Source organism: Chelonoidis abingdonii, chromosome 21 (genome assembly GCF_003597395.2).
Source record: "Chelonoidis abingdonii isolate Lonesome George chromosome 21, CheloAbing_2.0, whole genome shotgun sequence".
Lineage (NCBI taxonomy): Eukaryota > Metazoa > Chordata > Testudines > Testudinidae > Chelonoidis > Chelonoidis abingdonii.
This window is the reverse complement of record NC_133789.1, coordinates 14,988,879-15,012,156: the sequence shown is the minus strand read 5'-3', so window position 1 is coordinate 15,012,156 and position 23,278 is coordinate 14,988,879. Positions and strand designations below refer to the sequence as shown.

The 23,278-nt window shown below is 41.2% G+C and overlaps 1 protein-coding gene across 9 annotated transcripts in view; it reads right to left on the bottom strand.

Annotated features, from left to right (window-relative positions):
- Positions 1-2,399: 2,399 nt before the first annotated feature.
- GPATCH8 (G-patch domain containing 8) overlaps positions 2,400-23,278 on the bottom strand; it is an 85,332-nt gene continuing 64,453 nt past the window's right edge. For 6 of the 9 annotated variants that reach the window (XM_032796004.2, XM_075059641.1, XM_032796007.2 and 3 more), the window contains 5 exons: positions 20,227-20,370; positions 16,275-16,311; positions 10,935-10,984; positions 9,309-9,439; positions 2,400-8,808 (listed from right to left, as the gene is read on the bottom strand). In XM_032796004.2, the coding sequence (XP_032651895.1) occupies positions 4,947-8,808; positions 9,309-9,439; positions 10,935-10,984; positions 16,275-16,311; positions 20,227-20,370 (4,224 nt within the window). In that variant the 3' untranslated portion in view covers positions 2,400-4,946. The remainder of the gene's footprint in view (positions 8,809-9,308; positions 9,440-10,934; positions 10,985-16,274; positions 16,312-20,226; positions 20,371-23,278) is intronic. The other 3 variants (XM_032796005.2, XM_075059643.1, XM_075059644.1) reach the window with 1 other exon arrangement.

Here is a 23,278-nt window from a genome sequence, read left to right as displayed (position 1 = left end):
TTTACATAATGCAATTCCATAATCAGCCTGGTGTCTAAATGCCTTCCAGTTATTCAGCATACATTCCAAGGGTGTCCCGGAAGAGGTACTCTGTCCGGACCCCATTGTGCTTTTACCCAATTTTTATCGAAATAAAGGAAGAGATAGGGATCTAGCCCCAACTTAGATATCCACTGGGTCACGAGGTTCGGCTGACCCCCCTTGCAATCAAGATATCCTGGTCACTGGGTTTCCCCTCGCAGGAGTCTTGGGGCAGCTGGAGTCAGCTTAAGTCTCAGACCTGGTCAGTGTCACTTCACACAAAACCCTCAATCAATTACAATTTCGGTTTCCAATACATCATTAAGAAGAAAAACAAGATTACTCCTCCTAGGAACAGGAGCAATCCCTGAGGCTGTTCTAAGTCCCAATAATTATCCAGAATGGCCCACGAACTCATGGAGTTAATGGAATTATTCATGGGCCATTCCTTTTTACTTAATAATACAACAACAAGACATTCATAAAACTATAACAGTGTTAATATACCTTCCCTTACACAGGCTGCCTAGATGGTATCCACTGTCCAACCCACACTTCGGGGGCGTTATTCCTCAAACCCAGGAGGTAAACGCACTTACCACCCGGAGTGGCCGTGTCCGGCAGTTGGACTTCCCCTTCTTCTGAAGCCATCTTGCTTCCGTGTCTTTCGGAGTTCTCTTTAGAGGGGACGCAGCCGCCCCGGCCAATTGTGACGACCCGAAGCCCGAGCAAACCAACGCTCGGGGTGGCCATTCCTCGGAATCGCCCTCGGCCGCCGGTCAGTGCCCCCTACAGGGAGAGAAGTCCCATCTGGGGTGCCATTTTGTTAGCCAAACGGGCTTGTTTCCCCCTGGAGCTACTCAATTACTCCAAGGAGGCACGGAAGGCAAGAAGACGGGTACCAAACTTTTATCATCGGTCAGCTGAGCGGGTGCTTTTTCCTCGGCTAGTGCCAGAGGGAGAAGACAACACCTTATTTAGCGCAGAGCAGGCTTTCTTAGTAGACGGTGACAAACAACTTTACGTGCATAAATTTTGCTAGTCCATGCATCTTCTTGAATTCCGTTTTTAGAGATAATTGGATCGTTTAACCTTCTTACTAGGTATTTGTAGTACGTGCATTCAAGAAGGGCTACGTGTGTGCAGGGATCAACTCGTGGCGGATTGAGCAGAGTGATTGACCATAACAATTAGAGTTGACCTTTGTTACAACATAGGACTCAGTAGAAAGATGTTAAACAGATCCAATTATCTTAAAAGGAATTCAAGACAATGATGGCTAGCAGAATTATGCACCTAAAGTTGTTAACCTTTAGTATAAACAACCTGTTCTGCGCTAGTAAGGGTGACTTTGTCTCCTCTGGCACTAGTCGAGGAAAGCACCCGCCTCAGCTGGACTGATGATAAAAACTTGGTACCCGTCTTCTTGCCTTCCGTGCCTCCTTGGGGTAATTGAATAGCTCCAGGGGGAAATGAGCCCGTTTGGCTAACAATGGCAATGGCAACTATTCAGCCCCAGAGCCATAAATTCTGATTGTAGGACAACTGGCAAGCATTGTCTAGAGCAGAGGTTTTCAACCTCTCATTTGTGGATCCCTACAAATTTTCCTGCACAAAACAGTGACCTGACTGATTCTCCCTCCCCAGAGGAGGGAACCTAGGACCTTCATTTGCAGCCTTCCATAAGCTTCCAGTACCTAATGGCTGTAATTTAAAGCCCAGCCCGGCCTGGAGGATGCGACCGTGAGGGGCTTTTTCAAAAGGAAGATCCAGTTCTCTCCTTGAAGCCTAAGGTGCTAAGAAACAGGTGCTGCTGAAGGCCTAAAGAAAACAACTTCTTTGATTAAGGAATGATCATTTTGGGCTTTTTGTCCTCCAACTCCCCATCTCTACACACTGATAGCAAGGCAGGAAACGGATGGCTGTGTTGTACTCTTGGAAAAGATTACAGCAGATGGAGTTGGGAAAGTGGCAGCTAAAGCTCTGGGAGGCAAGGCTCAGAGCAGCACACTGGAGACTACAGCAGAGGTTTTATTGTGCATGTAATTTCTACATAAATTTTGCCTCTTAAGAACCCCCTCCCCCCACATGCCAAGGAGGCCAGAGACCACGTTTACAAACTGCAACCTACCACATGGTAGGAAATCCTTGTGCTCACTGAACAGCCAGCACTGGAAGACAGGTCTTCACATGACCCAGCAGTTCTTACTAGCAACAGTCTCAGTTCTCCTCTGTTGCAATGAACATTTAAAACAGCTGAAATTCAGACTACTGAGAATGCCAAAAGACGACCCAAATTCCACCCCCTTCTCCATTTCCATCTAGATTAACCACCAGCTGCAAGAGCTTGTCTTGTGTTTTTGGGAAGAACATCATCATTTTTCCACAAATCCTTGGTTTATTAGAAAGTTTCTTTTCCCTCATTTTACAGCATATTTTTTATATATATATATATAATTATGTGACAAAGTTAAATACAGTTTGTTTATGCTTGTTAGGTTCATTTTTAGCACTATTCTGGAAGTCAACCCCCTCCCCCCACTGCAGTCTGTCGGGTGCCAGAACACGCATACTGAATCTAAAAGCTAATGAAGCTCAGCATTGAAACATTAACCTTAATACTGTATCTGTTAAATATTTACATCAATTAAAAAATGGAGTCCCTTTATTTTAACAGGTGATTTTTTTTCAGTGCTGTTTGTTCAAAATGCAAATATCTCTCTTTTTAAATAGCGAGCAATCTCACGGCTTCAAATCCTTTGAATTTACATCCCCGATTTCTCAGTTCTACAGTGCTCAGAGGGGTATGAGGAGGAAAGGGAAGAACAGGAATGCTAGTTATGCTTGTATCCACAGCATGCTTGTTGCTTCATCTCAGAGCAGGCTGTCTTGGCCTGGGTCTGACAGCACAGAGCATGGAATCCAGCCATGTTTCCAATCTAGACCACAAGGGAGTTACTGTGAACAGAGAGAGCATGGAGCCCCGCACATTTGAAACATGCACTAAACCAGAGACTGGACTTTAACTCCTCCAAAGCAAGCAGGAGAGGAGCTCCTGTTTTAGGGCTGATACAATGGGAACAGCTGTTTAGTGGAGAGACAGAACTTCCAGAGTTAGTAATGGGGCTGATATGTGAACAAATCCCTTCAGAAAAATGTCACAGGCGGGAGGAGTTTGAATGAATAAGTGATCAACCAAAAAACCTCACTCAAAATAAAAGGGCACATTTTAAAGCTAACAGTTCTTTTATCATTGGAATAGTGGACTTGTGCCTGACAAGTAGCTAGGGTGACATCTGCAAGTCAATGGTTCAAACCCAGGAACAAACATGGGCATTTTGTTCTATATGGGACTTAACCTAATTTCTTGACACTCCTGAATCTGCCAGCAGGATCAGATTCCTCTGAAGCTAGCGGCTTAGCTCTAGATCACAAGCATGTAATATATACCTATGTTGCTTCCATCTGTACAGCATTTTACAAATCCAGCAGTCGTCACCTTCCAAAGTGATACAATTCATTAGCTGTTAGAGTCATAAGTGTCTTCAATGCACCGCATTTATTCCAAATCTCACATTTTTCTTCTGCAAAATGCTAAATGACGATTTTTTTTTTATATATTTTATAGTCCATAAAAACTCCAAAAATACATGAGCTTGATAAAATATACATGCTTAGTCATTTTGTATCTAGCTGAAACGGTAAGTTTAACCTTTACAAGTGTCTTATTTTAACTACAGCAAACATATTTACACAAAAGCCACCAGAACAAGTACCACTAAAAGAACTGGCTGTAAAAAATATTATTGCAGTATACTACAAATATGTAACCTTTTTTATATGAGCTACAAAAAGCAGCATTTTTACGTTTACAGAATTCAGTGCAAGTCTTTACATTTAAAAAAATCCTATAAATTAATAAACATCAATATTACAGAGAAAAGAATACATTTTACATATTCTGGTTAATTTCTCCAGATTGTTATTGGGTTCTGCTCCTCTGTATTGCTTCAACTCAGGAAGGGATTTTTCTTTCATTCTCTATCAAATGCCTGTTTTTTACAACACTTTGGAAGATCGGAGTATGAAAGATCTCTCTTAAGAGTACAGTGGTCAAAGCCTACACCAAAGTCACAAGCCAGCAATCTGAGAACACCTCTCTGTTTCACACAAAAGGCTTCAGCACACAATCCTCACCTGAAAGCAGAATTTTAACGCAGGATGGAGAAGTGCTTTGAACACAGTTAGCTCTTTTGTTCAGTAAAGCTTTAAAATTAAATCCTATTCCGCCTTCGCCACGTACATCAGACAGTGGGGTATGTGACATCAGCTACCAAGAACTCTTCTGCAATGTCTGCTAACTGGTCACTGCCCCAGCAAAACCAAGAGTGGCCATGACCTTCCAGCAAAGTCCTCTTGGTAGGACACAGCTGTCAGTTATTAAATGTTTTATGCATGCAGCATCACTGATTACAACCAGGATTCAATCATGTAGACCATTTTAATTAGATGACCTCATTACAAGGATTTGAGAGAGAACCATTAGCCAGAGTAGAAAACACTGTGTGTAATTTACAAGAGAGCAGAAGGAAGATGAACAAACGTAAGAATACAGGAAAAAAAGCCCTTCACAAAGCATCTTGTCTCTCTGAATTTGAGATGATTCATCTGGGCCATGATAGTGCTACATAAATATGTTCTCTCAGATGTGGAAATGTGAGAAAATCCCTAATGGTAAACAAATGCACACAACACGCACAAAACTGAACTGCTGCACCACAGGTATGGCCTTCAAGCCAGAACCCACTTCCTCGGCTGTTAAGAGTGAAAGGAAATTTTCAGATCTCACCTGTCAGCTGGATCACCTTCACCCCACTTTTCGAAATGTGCGAGTCTCCATTCTCTGAGGTTGAGTTACTTTCTCTTCATGTGCCATGGCTGGGAGGATGCTGTAAGTCCTGACCTGAGAAAATGGGGTGCAGCAAAGGGTGAAGATGTAAAGCTGTAGCAGCTGCAGCAGCAGCAGGTCGAGGGGCAAGAAGTGTTGGATAAAGAGCAGCATGGTGAACAGGATGAAAGGTGAAGGGACCTGGATGGAGCGCAGATGCAGGAATGATATGTATGGGATGGCTGGCTAGAAATGTAGCAGGGTGCCCTGGAATAATAGAATGGGTTAAATGGGACAATGAAATGGGTGTCAAGTGTGGCTGGGGTATATGATGAACCTGAGCAAGAGGCTGGGGGTGAGGATGTGGGTGAATTCCGATAGCTGCAGCAGCAGCAGCAGCATGGTGCTGCAGAATGGCATGCTGCACAGTGGTGATGGATGTTGCAGATGCAGCTGCTGGCTGCTGAATGTGGATAGGTTGCAGAGCAGGTGCTGCTGGGGCCAGCGCTGCTGAAGCAGGAAAGGTTTTGACCTGCTTTGCTAGAAGCTGTTGCTGAATGTGCTGCTGAGCTGCTTGCTGAAGCTTACTGTACTTCTCCATTTCTTCAGGCGTGAAAGTGATTGGTTGGCTCTCAAGTGGTGCCAGGGAGGAATCTTCTGCTCCTTCTGGCTCTCCGTCAATGCTTGGCTCCCCACTCGGAGTCACGTAACTAGGAAAGTGCTCAACATCTGGAACTAAAGGCATCATGCTGGTTTCTACAGGGACAGGCGGGTTACCACTCTCCATGGGTTCTAATGCATCACCATCATTGGGATCAGAGAGATAGCTGTGTGGCATAATTAGCTCTCCAGAACTGTAGCATTCAGGAAGTGCCTGCGGTTCAAGAGGAATTGGTGGTGTTTCCACAGCAGGTTCAGCAGGTTTCTGTTCCTCCAGTGGTTTGTCCTGCAGCAGCATCACCACCTCCTCCTCCAGCAGAGGCTGGACTCCCAACTGACTCTCCGTGCTACCCTGGGGAACTTCATCAGCCTCTGACAGCTCTTGTTCCTCACCCCTCTCTACTCCCACCTCTTCATACCTCTTGGCATTTGGTTTTCGGATTGTAGGGAGCTTCCCAATTAAAGGCAGAACTGGTTTGTTGCCTAATGAGGGGGGAAGCTTAGGGCCAAAGTACCCCTGTGGAGGATCTTTAAGTTTTATCCCAACCTTGTTTGTCCCTGCTAGCATTTCATCATTAGCAATGGGCTTCTTTTCAACCTTCCTCGACTGAACCTTTTCTAGCAGCAGTTTTGCTGTGACCGAGTTCTTTTCTTCTGGACCACAATCACTTTCAGGAGCTTTCCCCAAGCTAGAACTACAGCTATTTTGAGGGAGAGAGCCAGTTACCTTTGTTTCATCTCCTCTGCTCTCTTTTTTCAAAGCCCCTTCACTTCGGCCTGCTCTGAAATAGTGTGGAGACTGCGAGCGATATATTTTGGATCTGATGAAGTCTCTTCGCCCAGATCTCCTGTCTTCAGGGCTCTCATGATCCCGAGAGCCCTTTCTTGAAAGAGATCTCTGTGAATGGCTTCTTGTGCTCCGACTGCGATCTCTGCTGTAGCTCCGACTCCGTTTCCAACTGCGGCCAGTTATACTTCTCCTCTTGCTTCGACTGCGACTGCAACTGCTGCTTCGTGTTCTACTCCGACTTCTTGTTCTTGACCTTCCCCTAGTGTGGGTTCGGCTCCTGCTTCGACTTCTAGACCTGCTTCTGCTTAGACTGTAGTCATCTTCCGAGGAGGAGTACTTGTGCCTTTTTGATCTGTGTTTTAAGCTGTTGTAGTCAGAATCCTCCGAGTCATGAGACCTCTTTGAATGACACCTTGACCTGTCACTGTAGTCAGTATAGCTATCATCTGAATAACTTCTCCTGCGACTATACCTACTGTGGTCTGAAGAGGCATCAGAACTCGTTGAGTATGACCTTCGAGAGGACCTGCGAGAAGAATGTCTTCGCCCTGATCTGGAACGGCTTCTGGAGTGGTCGCTACCAGAGTCATAGTCATCACTGTACTGTGACACAGATTTCTGTCGGAAGTCTTTTCGGAGAGAGCCTTCATCACTTTCATAGTCCCCACTACTCTGCCGGCTTCTATGGCTGGACCTGCCAAAAGAAGGAGCAGAACACCACTTCTTTGAGGCAGATGATAGCTGCAGGTCAGTCTTGTGTTTTTTGCTGCTGTGCTCTTGGGAAGAGTTACCACTGTCCTCTTTTTTGCCACTGGTCCCCTCTTCCGCAGAGAGTGCTTTCCGCTGAGGGTCCTGAAAGTGTTTTTTCTTCTGCAGATGGCTCCCCTCATCGGGCACGTCTGGTTTCAGCACCCGCTCTGATTCAGTAGGAAGAGACAATTTGCTTTTTTTGTGTTTGTGTTTTTTCCGTTTCTTGGGTTTCTCTTCCCTCATGTCAGTTTTTCGGCTTTTCTCTTCAGCTTCTTCCTTGTGTTTACGTTTGTGCTTGCTGGACTTTTTGTGCTTCTTTTTCTTTTTATGTTTGTGGGATTTCCCAGCCTTGTCTTTTTTACTGGTTAGAGTTTTACTACTGTCATCTGTTTCTCCCACTTTGCTAACGCTTGCCAAGCTGGACTCCTGCTTGCTCTGGGTACCACAGACAGAGACAAGTTTATTTTCTGGTTTTGCAGCAGAACTGTTAGTTGTGCTTCCTCTTTCCTTGCTTTTGCTTGTGTCACTAAATTCTGTGGATTGTATATTTCCCTTAGAAAGACCTAATGTGTCTTTAGGTTTTTCTGCTCCTTTCGCTTTAGCATCTTTGTTACGTGACAGCTTAAAATCAAAATACAAGGGATTACAACTGTATGAAACAGATGGCTCTGCCCTGGTGAATATCAGAAGTTCTGAAGGCCACTGCAAAGTAGTGCTTTCATCTTTACTCAAAACTGGGAAAAAGGGTCCCATTGGATGCTTCGGTCCCTCGATGACTTCTTTACAACCCGGGACAAGCTGAGTGGCTTCTTTAGCAGTGTCTTGTTTTGGGGGATTGCTTTCTGTAGACTGCTTGCTTTCTTGCAAACTTGCATTTTCTGGAATTTCTTTTGCTTCTGCTTTGCTTCTCTGAGCTGTAAGTTCAGTTGTACTTGGCTCCTTCTGCTGCACAGTGCACTCAGCTGCCTTTTCTGTGTGTTTGCCAGCTTTGGGTTTTGGAGAGTTACTCTTTTTACTTTCATGCACTGTTTTTTTGCTTGCATTTTCTGCTTCCATTTGCTCTGTGGACTTCATGAAAAGCAGGAACTGAAAGTTTGGTTTTACTTTACAATGGGCTGGGGGAATATAATGATAATACTCTGGCTCTAGTGGCATTGGTCCATCTTCTCTTCTCATCTTTTTTAACTTAGATAATGTAGTGGCAAGAGATCCATTGTCTTTTTCATGCTGGTCATCATCTTCAACTCTGTTGTCAGGACTATTTGTGGTCTCAGCCTCACCAGTCTTCTGCAAAGTCCCTTGATCGGAGGAGGCTCTCTCCTCAGTTTTTGTTCCATCTGCAGGACTTGATTCCTCCACATGGTCCTTGAAAACAGACGCTATAGACTCAAGCTTTACTGGAGCCTTCTTGGCAAAGGAGAATGAGACTCCTATCTTCTGCAGTGGAGTTCCCAAATTATTCTTAATGCCAAAACTGATTCCCTGTGTTGCCTGGATTGGTATTTGGCCTGACAAAACAGTGCTGTTGACTTGTCCAGTGTTCAGAATGACTCCCCTGTCCATGGTTATTTCTGTAGCCTGGCTAGAAGTTGATTGGATGGAAGAACTGCTGTTAGCTGCTGAATCATTATCATCATCACCACCTTCTTCATCTACAGCCACAGTGGTCGTTTTGAACATGGGCCCGCTTCCAGGAGCACTATGGAAAGTTTTAAAATAGAGGGGAAGGCTGATTAGAGAGATTCAAAGGAGATTACAGGCGGTGTCATACCTCAATTTAAATAATTTTTCTCCTGTCCATGCTTAATTTTTAATGCCCCCTAGGCCTGTTCTTAGCATAATTAAGTATATGGTAAATATATTAAAACAATGGCTTTTCACCCTTTTCGGGGTAACTTTTATCCAATACTGCCCAATGTCTTGCATTCTTTAACATTATGAAGAGCTATGGGTTACAGCTGGTATGAAAGACAAATACAACTGTTTTGCATAGTGCTTAATTTACTCATCTGAATGTCAATGGAAAGAAGGCTGAGGCTCAAGCCTTGCTATTTGCAAACACATCACTTCGCAATGGCTCAGATGCACAGCAGCAAGAATGATGTACTGGTTACAAGCAGTAGTTTTTGTAACCTTTTTACTTCAGGTGAAACCCATTTCTATGCTGTCTAGCCATGGCCAGAGATCTCTACTACTCACCATTCAGGCTGCTTTCTCTGCTCAGCCAGTTCATGTAGACGCCGGAGGGCTCTCTCTTGCTTCTTTTCATCTTTACGTGATCTTGAAGAGACATTGCGAGCAAATTCTCTTTGCTTGAGATCTTTCAACCTCTGTGACAAGAGACAGTGAGAGAAATCAGATGAAAAGGGCAAGTGAATCAGTGCATTAAAGAGTTTCTCTGCTGTAACACTGGAAAGTATGTTGTCATCCCACCCCACCACCAACCAGTACAAATTTACTGAGCTAAGATGGAGTGACAGCATCTTAGTCCACCAAGCCAAACAGAGCACATTGCCATCCTCCCAACAGTTAAATGGAAAGACAACTGTTGATCACTTTTGGCTACTACTTCATATCTAATATCTGCAGTTCCAATCAGTGTTGATACATTTTCTTTAGCATGTACAATAAAGCTGATTTCAAAGCAACAAGCAAATTCTGGAAGGAAAAAAAGTGACTTTACTCTGCTGTTCTTGCAGGGTGCAAATATACTTGATAGTGCATCACAGAAGTCTTGATAGTAAGCGCCAAAGAATGAAAAGGGATTAGCTAGTGCAGAAAAATTATCCAGGTACTTATCTCGAAAAGCAATGTACAAATTACAGTTGGGAGGTGGGGTGTAACTAGAACTGAATTCATTATGAAAGTGATTGTTTAATCAACAAAATGAAAAATACCTTTTACCATGAGCAGCAACTCATTTTCCTGTATGTCATGTTTGGACAGCGTGGAAAAATTTCCAATATTAGCAAGAATGCAGCATGGCTTTGCCAGTTTCTTAGTAAGTCCACTGAAAAAAAGAATCAGAAGTGGCACTGATACCAGAGAGGCATGGACTGGAAGCTTGGGGTGGAATGGGGAAAACAGAGCTAGGTCCAAGTAGTTTAGCATTTTCTTGACCTAGGATGCAATTTTCAAAGCCCCTAGGAGAGCTTGATCCCCAAAGCCCATTAACTTTAATAGGTTGGGTGTTCAAATCCATTGGGCAGCTTTGAAAAAATCTCAGTCTTAAACCTTAGCGGAAAAATGCTTTTTCCACTGATTAACTTGTAAAAATACACAGTTAGTTTAAGAGTGCTGTCCTGATCCACAGAGAAAACTAGCAAGCAGCTCTGGCTAAGATTTTCAGAAGGGACTAGTGATTTTGGCTGCCTGTTTTTTGGTACCAAAGCACTGAGCACTTCCTCTGAAAAACAGATCCCTGTAAGGTGTGTCATACTGAGCTTCTAAAAATTGGGGCATTCAAAGATCAGTAGTCACTTTTGAAAAACCTTGGCCTATAATTTAACAATTGTTTACTTCAAAATATAACCTTTACCAAAGGCTGATTCTTGAGCAGAACAGAACTGCATAGAGATATTCATCACATGCTAGAATCTGAAAATCTATCAAACGGATCAAGTTTGAGGAACTGATCTGACCCAATGTAAAGTGAACATTGCTTTGTGAAAAAGATGAAAATTGACAAGACGGGGGATTCTCTTACCTAATAATATTTACTAAATGTAATTGAACTTCATCAAAATCAGAAGAGAGGACACGCGCACACACACAGAATTTTAAAAAAAGAAATACAGCTACAGACACTAGTAGAAGGAAACTCACTCTTGTGATCTGGACTCCAAAATTAGAAGGATTTGCTTTCAACACATCAGCTGAAAACGTCACATCACAAAGAAAAAAGAAAGTAAAAATATAACAAGAGTGGAAAAGAGAAAAAATAAAAGCAAGCATTACTACACAAGCGCTCAGTATATCTGCAGACTATTGTAATGACTAAGGTGCTGATCCATCAAAGCTGAAAGGCTCAGTTTTGGGGTAAGAGGAAGGGAATGCACGTACATACACACAGCGCAATGATCTCACCTGAAATAACCACTACTTTGACCAGGATGAAAAGGGCTTAGGGTGTGGGGGAAGGTAATATGTTAAATAATGAATAATAAATTTCTTTCTAGAGGAAGAACAGGCTAAGCAATGGTATCAGCTTTTTTCATGCTGATTAAAACTGCTTATCTAAATGCTCCAGGAAGTTAAAAGTTACCAACAGCTGGCAAAACAATTGAACTGAGGTTCGATGCCAAGTTTCTGGATTTTTCATCCATTTGGGGGAAAAAATGACCCAGCTTTTTACAATAAAAATGAATTACAACTTTTCACTTTGTATGAGTAAGTGGAGGGTGCAAACACCAAACTCCCAGAAACCCACTCTTCATCCTTCAGATGTGGCTTTAAACACCCACCTTTGAACCGTACAGCAGGCTCACTAGAGTCGCAGGCTCAAATATGGTGGTGTTGTCCACAGTGTAATCGTGTTTTCATTACACACACAGTTTAACCAGACAATTAATGCTTTCTTCAGTGCTGCTCTTCTCTCCCCCCAGACTTTTGATTTTGAAGTGAGAAATGCAATGCAAAGCGCTAGGAAGTGCCGTATCACTATACTACACTAATATACTGCAGACTCGGTAAAGGAAGGGAATGACAGACAACTGAGTTGGATCTTTACCTGTGATTTGGGTAAACAGTAATTACACCGTTTTCAAAAGCCAAACCAACAGTGCCCTAAAGACTGTGCTATCCCCCACCTCCAGAAAAACAATTATCTGATTTTACATAAACTCTACATAACATGTCCCTATCCAGAGTGTATTCCAGATGCTCTAGCTATCAACATAAAAACTTCTGTGTATTGTCAACTATTCTCAATCTGTAAGAAAGTCTAAGTAAATATTAGTGCAATGGTAAATTAATTTACAGTATGTTCTCGATAACTATGACCTGTGAATATCGGACTACATGACAAGTGGCATAATTCCTTTAATACCAACAGACAATGGTCAGGTTAATCTTCAACTTAATTCAGCACCAGTGCACATTTACTTTATTCACTGGACGTAAGGATAATCTAACTGCTAGCGTTAGCATTTTAAACTCTCTCACAGCACTGCACCATCATTCTTCAGGGTTGTACCAAATAAGATGTAAAATGAGGAATATTATGTACTGGTAGTTAGTCTCTGGCTCTCTGAAAGATGCGTTTTCAAGCACAAAAGTTTGGAAATAGCCAAAATGCCAAGAAATCTGGCTAAATTGCTAACAAGTTTCATATACAAGTAATCATGGAAAAACAAAAGACCAGTTTGCAAACCTGTAAAAACAAATGACTATGGACACAAGATCCAAAAGTCCTTGTTCACAGGCAGTTTGGTAAGTGCAAAGCAACTTGTGGAGTGGTCTTATACAAAGTCCTGCCATGGAATAAACAATTAGCTCCTCCCTTCCAAGTCCAGAACTGAACTAAGTAGCACATATGAGCACACCAGTGGATGTCAGTGGTGTCAATGGAACATACCAATGGACCAGTCAACAGAATTAGAATACTAATAAAACCACCCACCTACCCAAACACATAATTGGGATAGACACAACCAAAACCGTCAAGGCCTAAATCTAGGGGAATCTGATTATGGGATGCCAAGTTAAATTTTTCAACACACAAGGCCTTACCTTTCATAGAAAGTATTCAATAAACAATCTGCCTTAATTTTTTCATCTAAAATCCCTAAACAAATGCTCATCTAATTGTAAGGTCCCTAAGCTCATCAACAAGATCATCACTCCTTTTTTAAATACTGATTAATATGAGACTTTTCTGTTATGAGCTTTACTAAACCAAATGACAATTTCACGCTACAAGAGGATTTAGAGATCAGGAAATAAAAAAAGGCATGGCTTGAGGAACTGGCTTTCCTAGGAAGCAGCAATGCTTTCCAAGTAGCAATACATGTACTGACCTACTTCAGAACGAAAGTTACCAGAAAATCAAGAGTATTATTCATCACTTTATTAATCAAAATGTAGTAATGGTTACACTGAGAGATCACTTTCACAAAATCACAAACTGGCCAGTCAAGAAACACACAAGTCTCCAGACCTTGAAATGAACGTTACCAGAATGTAGACACTTCAGCTAGATAAGACACTCAGATTGTACTGAGGAGATCATCATAAAACAATCTGAAATGCTTCATCTCATGGAATCAGTAGTGTTTTCATCCACAGCCACCAACCTCAGCTTAGATGGAGTATGAGAATATTTTCATCTATGACTTAGGTCTTGATCCTGTGCCCACGGAAGTCAATGGCAAAACTTCCATTGATTTCAATGGGGCATGAACAGGCGCTTTCAGAACAGGTTTTCTAGAGCTCTACAGTTACCATAGTAATCTGGTGCACAGAAAGAAGATTGGTAAACGAGGGTGTCTTACGATGCCATGAGATGCTGGCATTTAAAGCAACTTACAACCCTCCTACAAAATATGCCCACAGGACTTCTCTAACTAGGCTCAATAGGCTACATTCCTGGATGATTTTAAATTTATGCTACATACAAGACTCTGGAGATATGCCCATTACAGGCAGGTAAGGAAGACTCAGTCAAGACAAACAGCTGCTCAGTAGAGCGTGTAAGAACGAACAATAAAGCCAGAATTCTGACCCATGAAGTAACCAAAGCATTCCAGGCTGAAGTTCACTTTACACCATTTAATCTGGTACTTATTTTATTAGGGCACAAAGACAGTTGAGTCTGCTGAGTATTTATTTTCAGCTCAGAACTCTTCAAACAGAAGGAGAAGGCTAATCTGAAATAAAATCATGCACAGATCTCAGTTGTGGGGAGAGGAGAAAAAGTTTACTCATGTTCTTCAGCATGTATCTGCCTTCAGACAGAACTCAAGTACAGGGGACTTCACAAAGTGAAGAGAATATCCTGAAGCTACTTGGTGTTATAAAGTAGAGACTCTGGAAACACTAAGGCTGTAATAATCTGCCCTCAAAATGAAACAAGTATCTTAGAACCAACTGAAACATGAGGATGTAGGTGTTTTCATGAAGAAAGGCACATTTTGGAAGGCTATTTTGTTAGTTCTCTCAGTGCAGTGATGCTCCTCCCTTTGTGACTCTGCATTTATTCCATCTATAACTTGGGAAGTTATTTAGCAGAACTGGATTCCCATTGCTCTGGGCATACTACAGAACTGTATCTTAGTCAATGCCACCTCTGGAGTTTGTTGCTTGTGAATGCTAATATCAGTGAAGGGCAAAAGTTCTCAGTGCCACAGGGTTACAGGTATCCCCTTAGGTTTAGGAGTTATTTTCATAAATTGAAACTGAAATACGAAGGGAGACAAAGATGAAAAAAGAATCCATGTCTGCATCCGTCTAACACACAAGTTGATGCAAAAACATTTGTCTTGCTAGATGAGTGTAAAAAACAAGTGCAATGTTATAATCATTTTTATGAAATGAAATACAGACTCTCTAAATATCTGCACAATACATGACAGACCATATAGTCTCTCCCAGAAGCGTATACAATACAGAACAAACTCACGCAAAAGGTTCAGAAACCAGTATCTGCTCTTATATACTAAAAAGTACACTAATTTTATTTAATAGCAGTTGGCAGAGAGATGAGGACAGTAGCCTGGAAGGGATAGGTTCTCTAGTCGGATCATACTGTTGCATGAGTTGCATTCTATTTAAAGTAAATCTGTAATTCTCACACGTGTGAACAGTCCGGGGCCCTCACATCTGAAGACAAGACTTGCCACGGAATACTCAACTAATCCTGTGCTTTTAGGGCACTACACAGGGAGCACTTTCCTTTCTGCTGGGCGGTGCAATGGTGCTTCTCCTCTTACTTGGCACAGTAGTGATGGAAAACTGACTAGTGGATATAGATATGCAAGTTCAGAAAACATTTGATCAATGCTATGTTATAGAACTTAAAAGTTCCTGGAGTCAAATGAGAGGATGATTTAAAAAAATAAGCCAGAAGTTGTAAGATTTAAGAGACTATTACAGGTCCTGGAGTTTTGAAAAAGCTGTAGTGTATCATACACTATTCAGAAGATAGAAGATCCCTGTCTGACTGATGATCATCAATATTGTATGACGTAGTCAAATAGGAATAGGGCTCTAAGAAAGGAGAACATAAATGTAAATATAGAATATTTGAGTGCCGAGGCTAGAAAGCTACATGCATCATTCCAAGCCACATAGAGCTGGTTTAATTCAAAGGTGACTGATGTAGCATCACAAAGGGAGAAATCTGCCATCCCCATAAAACACAAGGGCTCTGGTGCCCTCCCTAGATGCCTAATGGCATACATCTGAGCTGAGGCATTAACTGGGAGGGGTTCTTTTCTATATCACTAAGTCAGCAGCTAGCTACCGAAGTTTTCCTTTCATCTAACCCTTTCTTTTTGAATTTGAACCTTTAATAAAAGGCTGCATCAGGATTTCTACAGCTTCAGAGGTGGGACAGTTCACACATAACCATTAACTTTTGTTTGCTGCACCCAACAGCTCTCCTCTCATTTAGAAATCTCCATTAAAAATTACAGTAACTTTCCATGGTACAAAGCAAAATTAACACTTCTTAACTGCTCTTTGAATGTACTCAAAAAGTCTTAATTTATTTGAGTCATTTCCCGCTTCTGTATGAATATCAGTTGCCATAATAAATCTTCTCAAGTTTTTCCTCAGAGGAATTTACTACTCTGAGGATGGGGTTATACTCTTTAAAATATCCATTACATCATCTTATTTTCAAATCTTAACCTTATTTTAAAGAGAAAAAAAAAGTGTTATTTCCCAGATATTCTGGTTAAAAATGTAGAGAATTAAACCAGCCAATGGGTCTTGGCAGTCACAGGAATATGTATTTCACAATTTAATGCACAATTCAAAATCTGGAAAACTGAAAAATTCCAGATAGAGAATTCCTGGTGTTTTGAATTTGGTTGTGAAGCTGGAGAACTCAAATATGTCTCTCCATTAACAAACATACATAACCAGGACTTTCCCTTTATACTTTTAATGTCGACAACTTGGTGGCAGGTCCAAAATGTATTGGGTAGGGATCAATACACTTACCTATTGTCCCTGATTCGCAATAATCCTGAGTTCCTTCCTGGAATACAAGACAGTGTTTTTATATCTTGGGAACAGAAGGAGATGTAGGGATGGAAGATCTATTTAATAGGGATAAAGTAATGTCCACTGAGCAGTTTTAGAAATAAGGAAACTGCCATTTTAAATTATTTAAAAGCAATGACTATTCCCAAAGGAAATTTACTCTTGATAGGTAATATGCTACGAAAAATGTAAACCAAAGTTATGGTCTTACGAATTTCTCCCTCTCACACATCTGTATCGGATCACTGCTGCCAGATATTGCCAAGCACACCAAACTCCAGTGACTATAGAGGTTTGGTATATTTATCACTAAGGATGTTGTGGAGTCTTGTTTTCCCCAGCAATAAAGCCAAATGGGAAATACAAGTTCCCAGCCTCTGTCATACTCAAGTTTTAGTTGAGCAGAAAAATGATCCAAAGAAAGTATGAAATAAGAAAATCAAGTCTGCAAGTGCTTTATTTAATCTCGGTCTCCTATACATTCTGGCAACAGGCAGAAGGTGATTCACCTTAACTATATCATCTTTTTACTATTGGAATCTCTCTGCTTTATAGCATTAGATAATAAAAAGTCGATCTCAGTTCTGAAATGTCTTCTCTACTCCACCTTCATTATTTCCTTGGAAGGTAACTATCACTGCTGCCTTTTCCTTGAAGAGGCTGCACAATTAAGGGAAAATATTCTAGAAAATGGGATAGCTTTTTAAAAAAAATAATTTTCAGCTTCAACTAAAGGTTATGCAGGACAGCTTGCACTTGGTTTACTTTAGCACACTAGTTGTCCTTTTGGGCTAATTAACTAACCTTACTTGCATAAGTCACTGCTCAAGAAGAATAAATGCTTTTGTCTTCTTCACATCACTGTGCTTCCTTCACTGATCAAAGATGATTCTAGGAAAGCTGACTCGTCAATCTACAGTACCTTCTATTGTCTCACAAAAGAACTACACACTAGTATTTTAAAAGCTACCCTCATAAAAAAAATAAATCTGTCCCTCAGAAGTGACCCTACCTTCAATCATAATTAGTAAAGGCAATGGGACATGCTAAGACATAGTTATCTACTGCAAGATTCTATTTCAAATATTCCCAGGCAGTTTAAAATTTGCTGCTAAACTCAGACCTTCTTAACAAGGCCAGCTGCACCTTAACACTGCACAACTCTCCTAAATGCAGCTCGATTTCTTCTGCCTTTAACTTTCTATAGATGACTTCCTGAACTGTTTATTGGATGATTTTCCATAAAAAAAAATATCTGGAGGTTCATAAGCTCCAGGACTCATTCAATACTGGTGTAATAACTGCAAATTATCCAGTGGTGGTATCCATTCAGATGACCAACACCAGAAAGAGTTTTTCACCAAAAGCAGAAATCTATTTGTATGGATGAGAAGATTATGCCAGCATGAAGTTTTCCCCAAGCAGCTTTTACTTCTGCCACCCGGTTCTCGCACACTAATGGTGGACACTTCTTCCACCAGCATGAGGGTGGCCTGTGCTCTGCAGGTCAGTTTTTCCTCTAAGTCTCTCCAAGCTGTGGCTGAAATGTGTCAGTTCAGTCACTCTCCTGTAGATCTCTCTGTTAATTGTTCAGATACATTTACCAAGAGCTGCCATTAATATATCATCACACTGAAAGATATGGTATTAAACAGGCCCCCTCTGCTGCCATACACTCAAATTTCAGCCAAACTGACGAAAAATCCAAAGTATATTAAATCAGAAGGTTGCAACAACTCCGTCTACTAGCAGTCTAATGTGCCCATCAACTTAGTCAAAATAGCCCTTGTATAGCTGTTTTCCATAATACAACAGAAACTCACTAATTTGTACTTTGCTAGTCTGTAAACCTCATAATTTACTGCACTATAGTTTTTGGAGAATTGAGGAGTGCTATAGCGAGGTCTCGTATTATTAAAACTTTGTTACTTTTAAAAAAATACTGAATTTATTTAGTATCAAATTCTATACTTAAATGAACGAAGTATATTCTGTGATGCATTCTCCTTGGTTTTAAAATTGTATTTGTTGCTCACTTGCTGTTTTACAAAAGTCAATAATGCACAATACATCTTCCAGTCATTAGGACAAATTAATGATGTTCTATTAGAGGTAATATTACAGAAGATCAAAATCCCTTCTTTCTGAGAAGCGATATCTATAGACAGAGTTGTTGTGGCTGTCCTAGTCCCAGTATATTGGAGAGAGAAGGTGGGTGAGGTAACAGCTTTTATTGGACCAACTTCTGTTGGTGAGAGAGAGGCTTTCGGGCTACATAAAGCTCTTCTTCAGCTTGTCTCTTTCACCAGCAGAAGTTGGTCCAATTCAAGGCATTACCTCACCCACCTCGTCTATCTATAGACACACATTTAAAACAGAAAGTTATGTAATGCCTAAAACTCAGTCTAAAGCAAGCGTTCTCAAACTGTGGGTCATGACCCCTCAGTGGGTCGCAGGGTGGTTACATGGGGGCTGACAGCTCTCAGCCCTCTTTAAATTAAATTACCCCTCCCATTTTTAATGTATAACTGGGGGGGGGGGAGTCCACACTCAGAGGCTTCCTGTGTGAAAGGGGTCACCAATACAAAACGTTTGAAAACCACTGGCCTAAAGTGTGTGAACAGACTGAGGGCATGGCTACCTTTGTAGAGCACTTTGAGTTAAACCAGCCTTCGGAGACCACACTAGGGAAAGCGCTGCAGTCTGTCCACATTGACAGTTTCAAGTGTACTGGAGTGGCCATATTTGTGGCACTTGCAGCAGCACTGGGAGTGGTGCATTATGGGCAGCTATCCCAGCATGCAAGTGACTGCAACGTGCTTTTCAAATGGGGAGGGTGGGGTAGGGTGCGACAGGGAGCGTGTTGTGTGTACGTGGGAGGAGAGGGAGGGGTTTCTTGGGGGGCTGAGAGCATGTCAGCATGCTGTCTTGTAAGTTCAAACAGCAGCAGACCCCCTCCCCACCCCTCTCACACAGCATTCCACAGTAATGGTTGCTTTGTCTCGGAGCAGATAAGCATGCCAGCTGTCAAACAGAGCTTTGAAAGGGCATATCTGCATTCCTGCAGCGATTCAAAAACAATGACAAGAGCGATCACTTGACTTAAAGGGACTATGGGACGTTTCCAGAGGTTGGTCAGAGCGCAATAATACAACACCTCGTTCACACTGACGCCAGGCGTTGTAGCCAAGGCACAGCAAACGTTATTCCACTCGCCAGGGTAGAGTACCATAAGCGCTCTAGCCGTGGAGTTAGAGCGCTCTACGTGCCTTGCCAGTGTGGACGGGCAGTGAGCTATGGCGCCTGGGACTGCTTTAATGAACTCTAATTCGCAAGTGTAGCCAAGCCCTAAGTCTGAGGCCTGAACTTTTAGTAATGAACGTACAGCAAGATGTCTATAGATATCGCAACATAGGCCACTTTTTGAAATTCAAATGTTTCAACATAGAGAATTTTTTAGAATTGGCCAACTCAGTGGAGTTACAGGACTTGGATATTACTCCTAATGACTTTTTCCTTGTTGCAACCGCCATTCTTTTTATAAAACCTATGTCACCCAGATTCACAATTCTCTATTCCATTTGCAATCTAGTATGTAAAGCTAGATATCCCAGTTATTGGAATTCATCATAGGGCCTATTACTTGGGCCTCAGAAGCTCCACTGTTCATTCCAAAGCATTGATGAATGAAGTGGGAGCCATCCATACACACCTAATCTCCTTTTCAGTCTGACTGCCACCTGCTCCTCAACATGGTTAGTTCAAAACTTAACCCCCGATGCCATCAGTTACATTTCTTTCACTGAGTATTCCATTGTTGGCAATTGAACACATCTCAAACAAGAGGAAAAAGATGCTTCCTGCAACGAGAATATCATGGTACTTATCTGCAGTGACAGCAGCTGTTTACCTGTTTGTGAGCATGGTCATAAGAGTTTATGTGGTTGTCAAACTCTTGATGTTTTTGATACTGCTTGTCACAGAGTTCACAGTAAAAGTTTGCTCGGAGGTCTTCCAAGGCCTTGGCAATTGCCTTTTCTTTGTCGACATAATCCTGCAATATTAATGAAAGTCAGTACTGTTAAGTTCCTGTAAAATAACCAGTGAAGCTGAACAATTCCATTAAGGAAAAAAGCCTTTTATGGAAACCTTAACATGACGCTAGTTAAAATAGAAACATTGTTTTAGAGCAACTTGATACACCCATGTTCTCCTACAAATTAAAATATATGCGAGTGTTGTGAAAACTTTAACTAGAATACATTCTTTTAATCTGGCCTCTATACGTTCTACATCAGAAAACAGTATTCTTATAAAGTAACGCATTTGTTAAGTGGTCACATGCTCACCACCGTAGAGAACAGCGCCTTCACCGAGGAATTTACAATCTAGAATTTGTGGTTCTGTGGTTGGAGACTGACAAAATATTTAGTATGACTACTTAATAAACCAATCTTATGGTTGCAAATGAAGTGCATCAGATGAGCTGAGCTCACATGAGAAAAACAATTCAAATTTCCAAGCCAATTAATAAAATAATTTAAAAACTGGCAGCTGTTCACATAAAGCTAAGACCAAAATGCCGACAACCTCCTTAACCTGCCCAAAGATCAACCTCTCTGCTGTGGAACAGAAAACTCCATCTACAAGTACTGACATTCCCTCTGTTTCGAGGGATACCTGGAGCTTTTCTAACTGATCTTAACTGGTATGTAATTCAATAAGGATGAATACAAGCACTGCATTGCTTTTCTTAGTTTGTAACACCTCCAGATCAAGTTCATCCCTGGTGTATTTCTACCAAATTCTCTTAAACTATACCAAGAATGAGGATGCCCACTATATGTAGTTAAAGCAAATGAAGTTGTGCCCCCAGTAGGATGATGGCTGCACGAGAAGGTGCACAGGTAGTTGCAGTTTACCAGAAACAACAGGGAAATAGAATTTTTAAAATGAAGATGAATGCACAGCAATCTCTGGCAAAATCAGTCTACAATCAAATGCACATTAATTTAACATCTCAAAGGTGGTGGTGATTTTTTTGGGTTGATATATATGTAAGTGATTAGTTACCACCCCTTAGAGAGGACAGTGATTTTTTGTACTGTGATAATGCCAAAAGGCTCTCAGTCCCATTGTTTCATTCTTTTCTCTCACACTACAAATCCTAATCCAGCCAATTAATCTCATAGCACAAAGACCACTGTTTAACTCCATGGTGCTCCAACCAGGATCTGCTGGGTACAGCCTATAAAGCGGCTTTCCTACTATACATCAGTGATCTGGACACCAGTTATTCGATGATTAGCCAAATTGGCTGCTGTAATTATTCTGATATGTAGTTTTGAGCTGGACCTGCTATTGGAAATGAAAGGCCAGTCTGTTACTACCTAAAACCCTGGGCCTACCCATCCTACTTCACAAACCAAATTATTCCAATTGTTATATTAATACCAATGCTAAACCCATGAATGATTTTAAGAAGTTTTGCCCTTCAGGAGCTGAGAAGAAAGTGTTTATTTTAGGGCTGTTGATTAATCGCAGCTAACTCATGCAATTAACTAAAAGAAATCATGGTTAAAAAAAATTAGTCATGATTAATTGCAGTTTTAATTGCACTGTTAAATGAATACCAATTGAAATTTATTAAATATTTTGGATGTTTTTCTACGTTTTCATATATTGTATTCTGTGCTGTAACTGAAATCAAAGTGTATATTATTTATTACAAAAATAAAAAAGTATTTTTCAATTCTCCTCATACAAGTATTGAGCGCAATCTCTGTCATGAAAGTGCAATTTACAAATGTAGATTTTTTTTGTTTGTTACAGAACTGAACTCAAAACCAAAACAATGTAAAACTTTAGAGCAGGGGTCAGCAAACCTTTCAGAAGTGGTGTGCCAAGGCTTCATTTATTCACTCTAATTTAAGGTTTTGTGTGCCAATAATACATTTTAACGTTCTTAGAAGGTCTCTTTCTATAAGTCCATAATATATAACTAAACTATTGTTGTATGTAAAGTAAATAAGGTTTTCAAAATGTTTAAGAAGCTTCATTTAATTTTAAATTAAAATGCAGAGCCCCCAGACCGGTGGCCAGGACCCGGACAGCGTGAGTGCCACTGAAAATCAGCTTGTGTGACGACTTTGGCACATGTGCCATAGGTTGCCTACCCCTGCTTTAGAGCCCACAAGTCCATTCAGTACTACTTCTTGTTCAGCCAATCACTAAGACAAACAAGTTTGTTTACATTGACAGGAGATAATGCTGCTGCCTTCTTATTTACAATGTCATCAGAAAGTGAGAACAGGCATTTGCATGGCACTTCTGTAGCCAGCACTGCAAGGTATTTATGTGCCTGATATGCTAAACATTCACATGCCTCTTCATGCTTTGGCCACCATTCCAGAGGACATGCTGATGACACTCATTAAAACAATAATGCATTAATTAAATATGTCCCCTGCTCTGTTTTACCCACATACTGCCACATATTTCATGTTACAGCAGTCTCAGATACTGACCCAGCATGCTGTTCATTTTAAGAACACTTTCACTGCAGATGTGACGAAACGCAAAGAAGGTACCAATGTGAGATTCCTAAAGATAGTTATAGCACTCGACCTAAGGTTTAAGAATCTGAAGTGCCTTCCAAAATCTGAGAGGGACGAAATGTGGAGCATGCTTTCAAAAGTCTTGAGAGCAACACTCTGATGCAGAAACTACAGAACCTGAACCACCAAAAAATAATATCAATCTTCTACCAGTGGCATCTGACTCAGATGATGAAAATGAACACGCGTCCATCCACACTGCTTTGGATGGTTATTGAGCAGAACTTGTCATCAGCATGGAAGCATGTCCCCTGGAATGGTGGTTGAAACATGAAGGGATATATGACTCTTTAGCAAATCTGGCCTGTAAATATCTTGTGATGTCAGCTACAACAGTGCCATGCC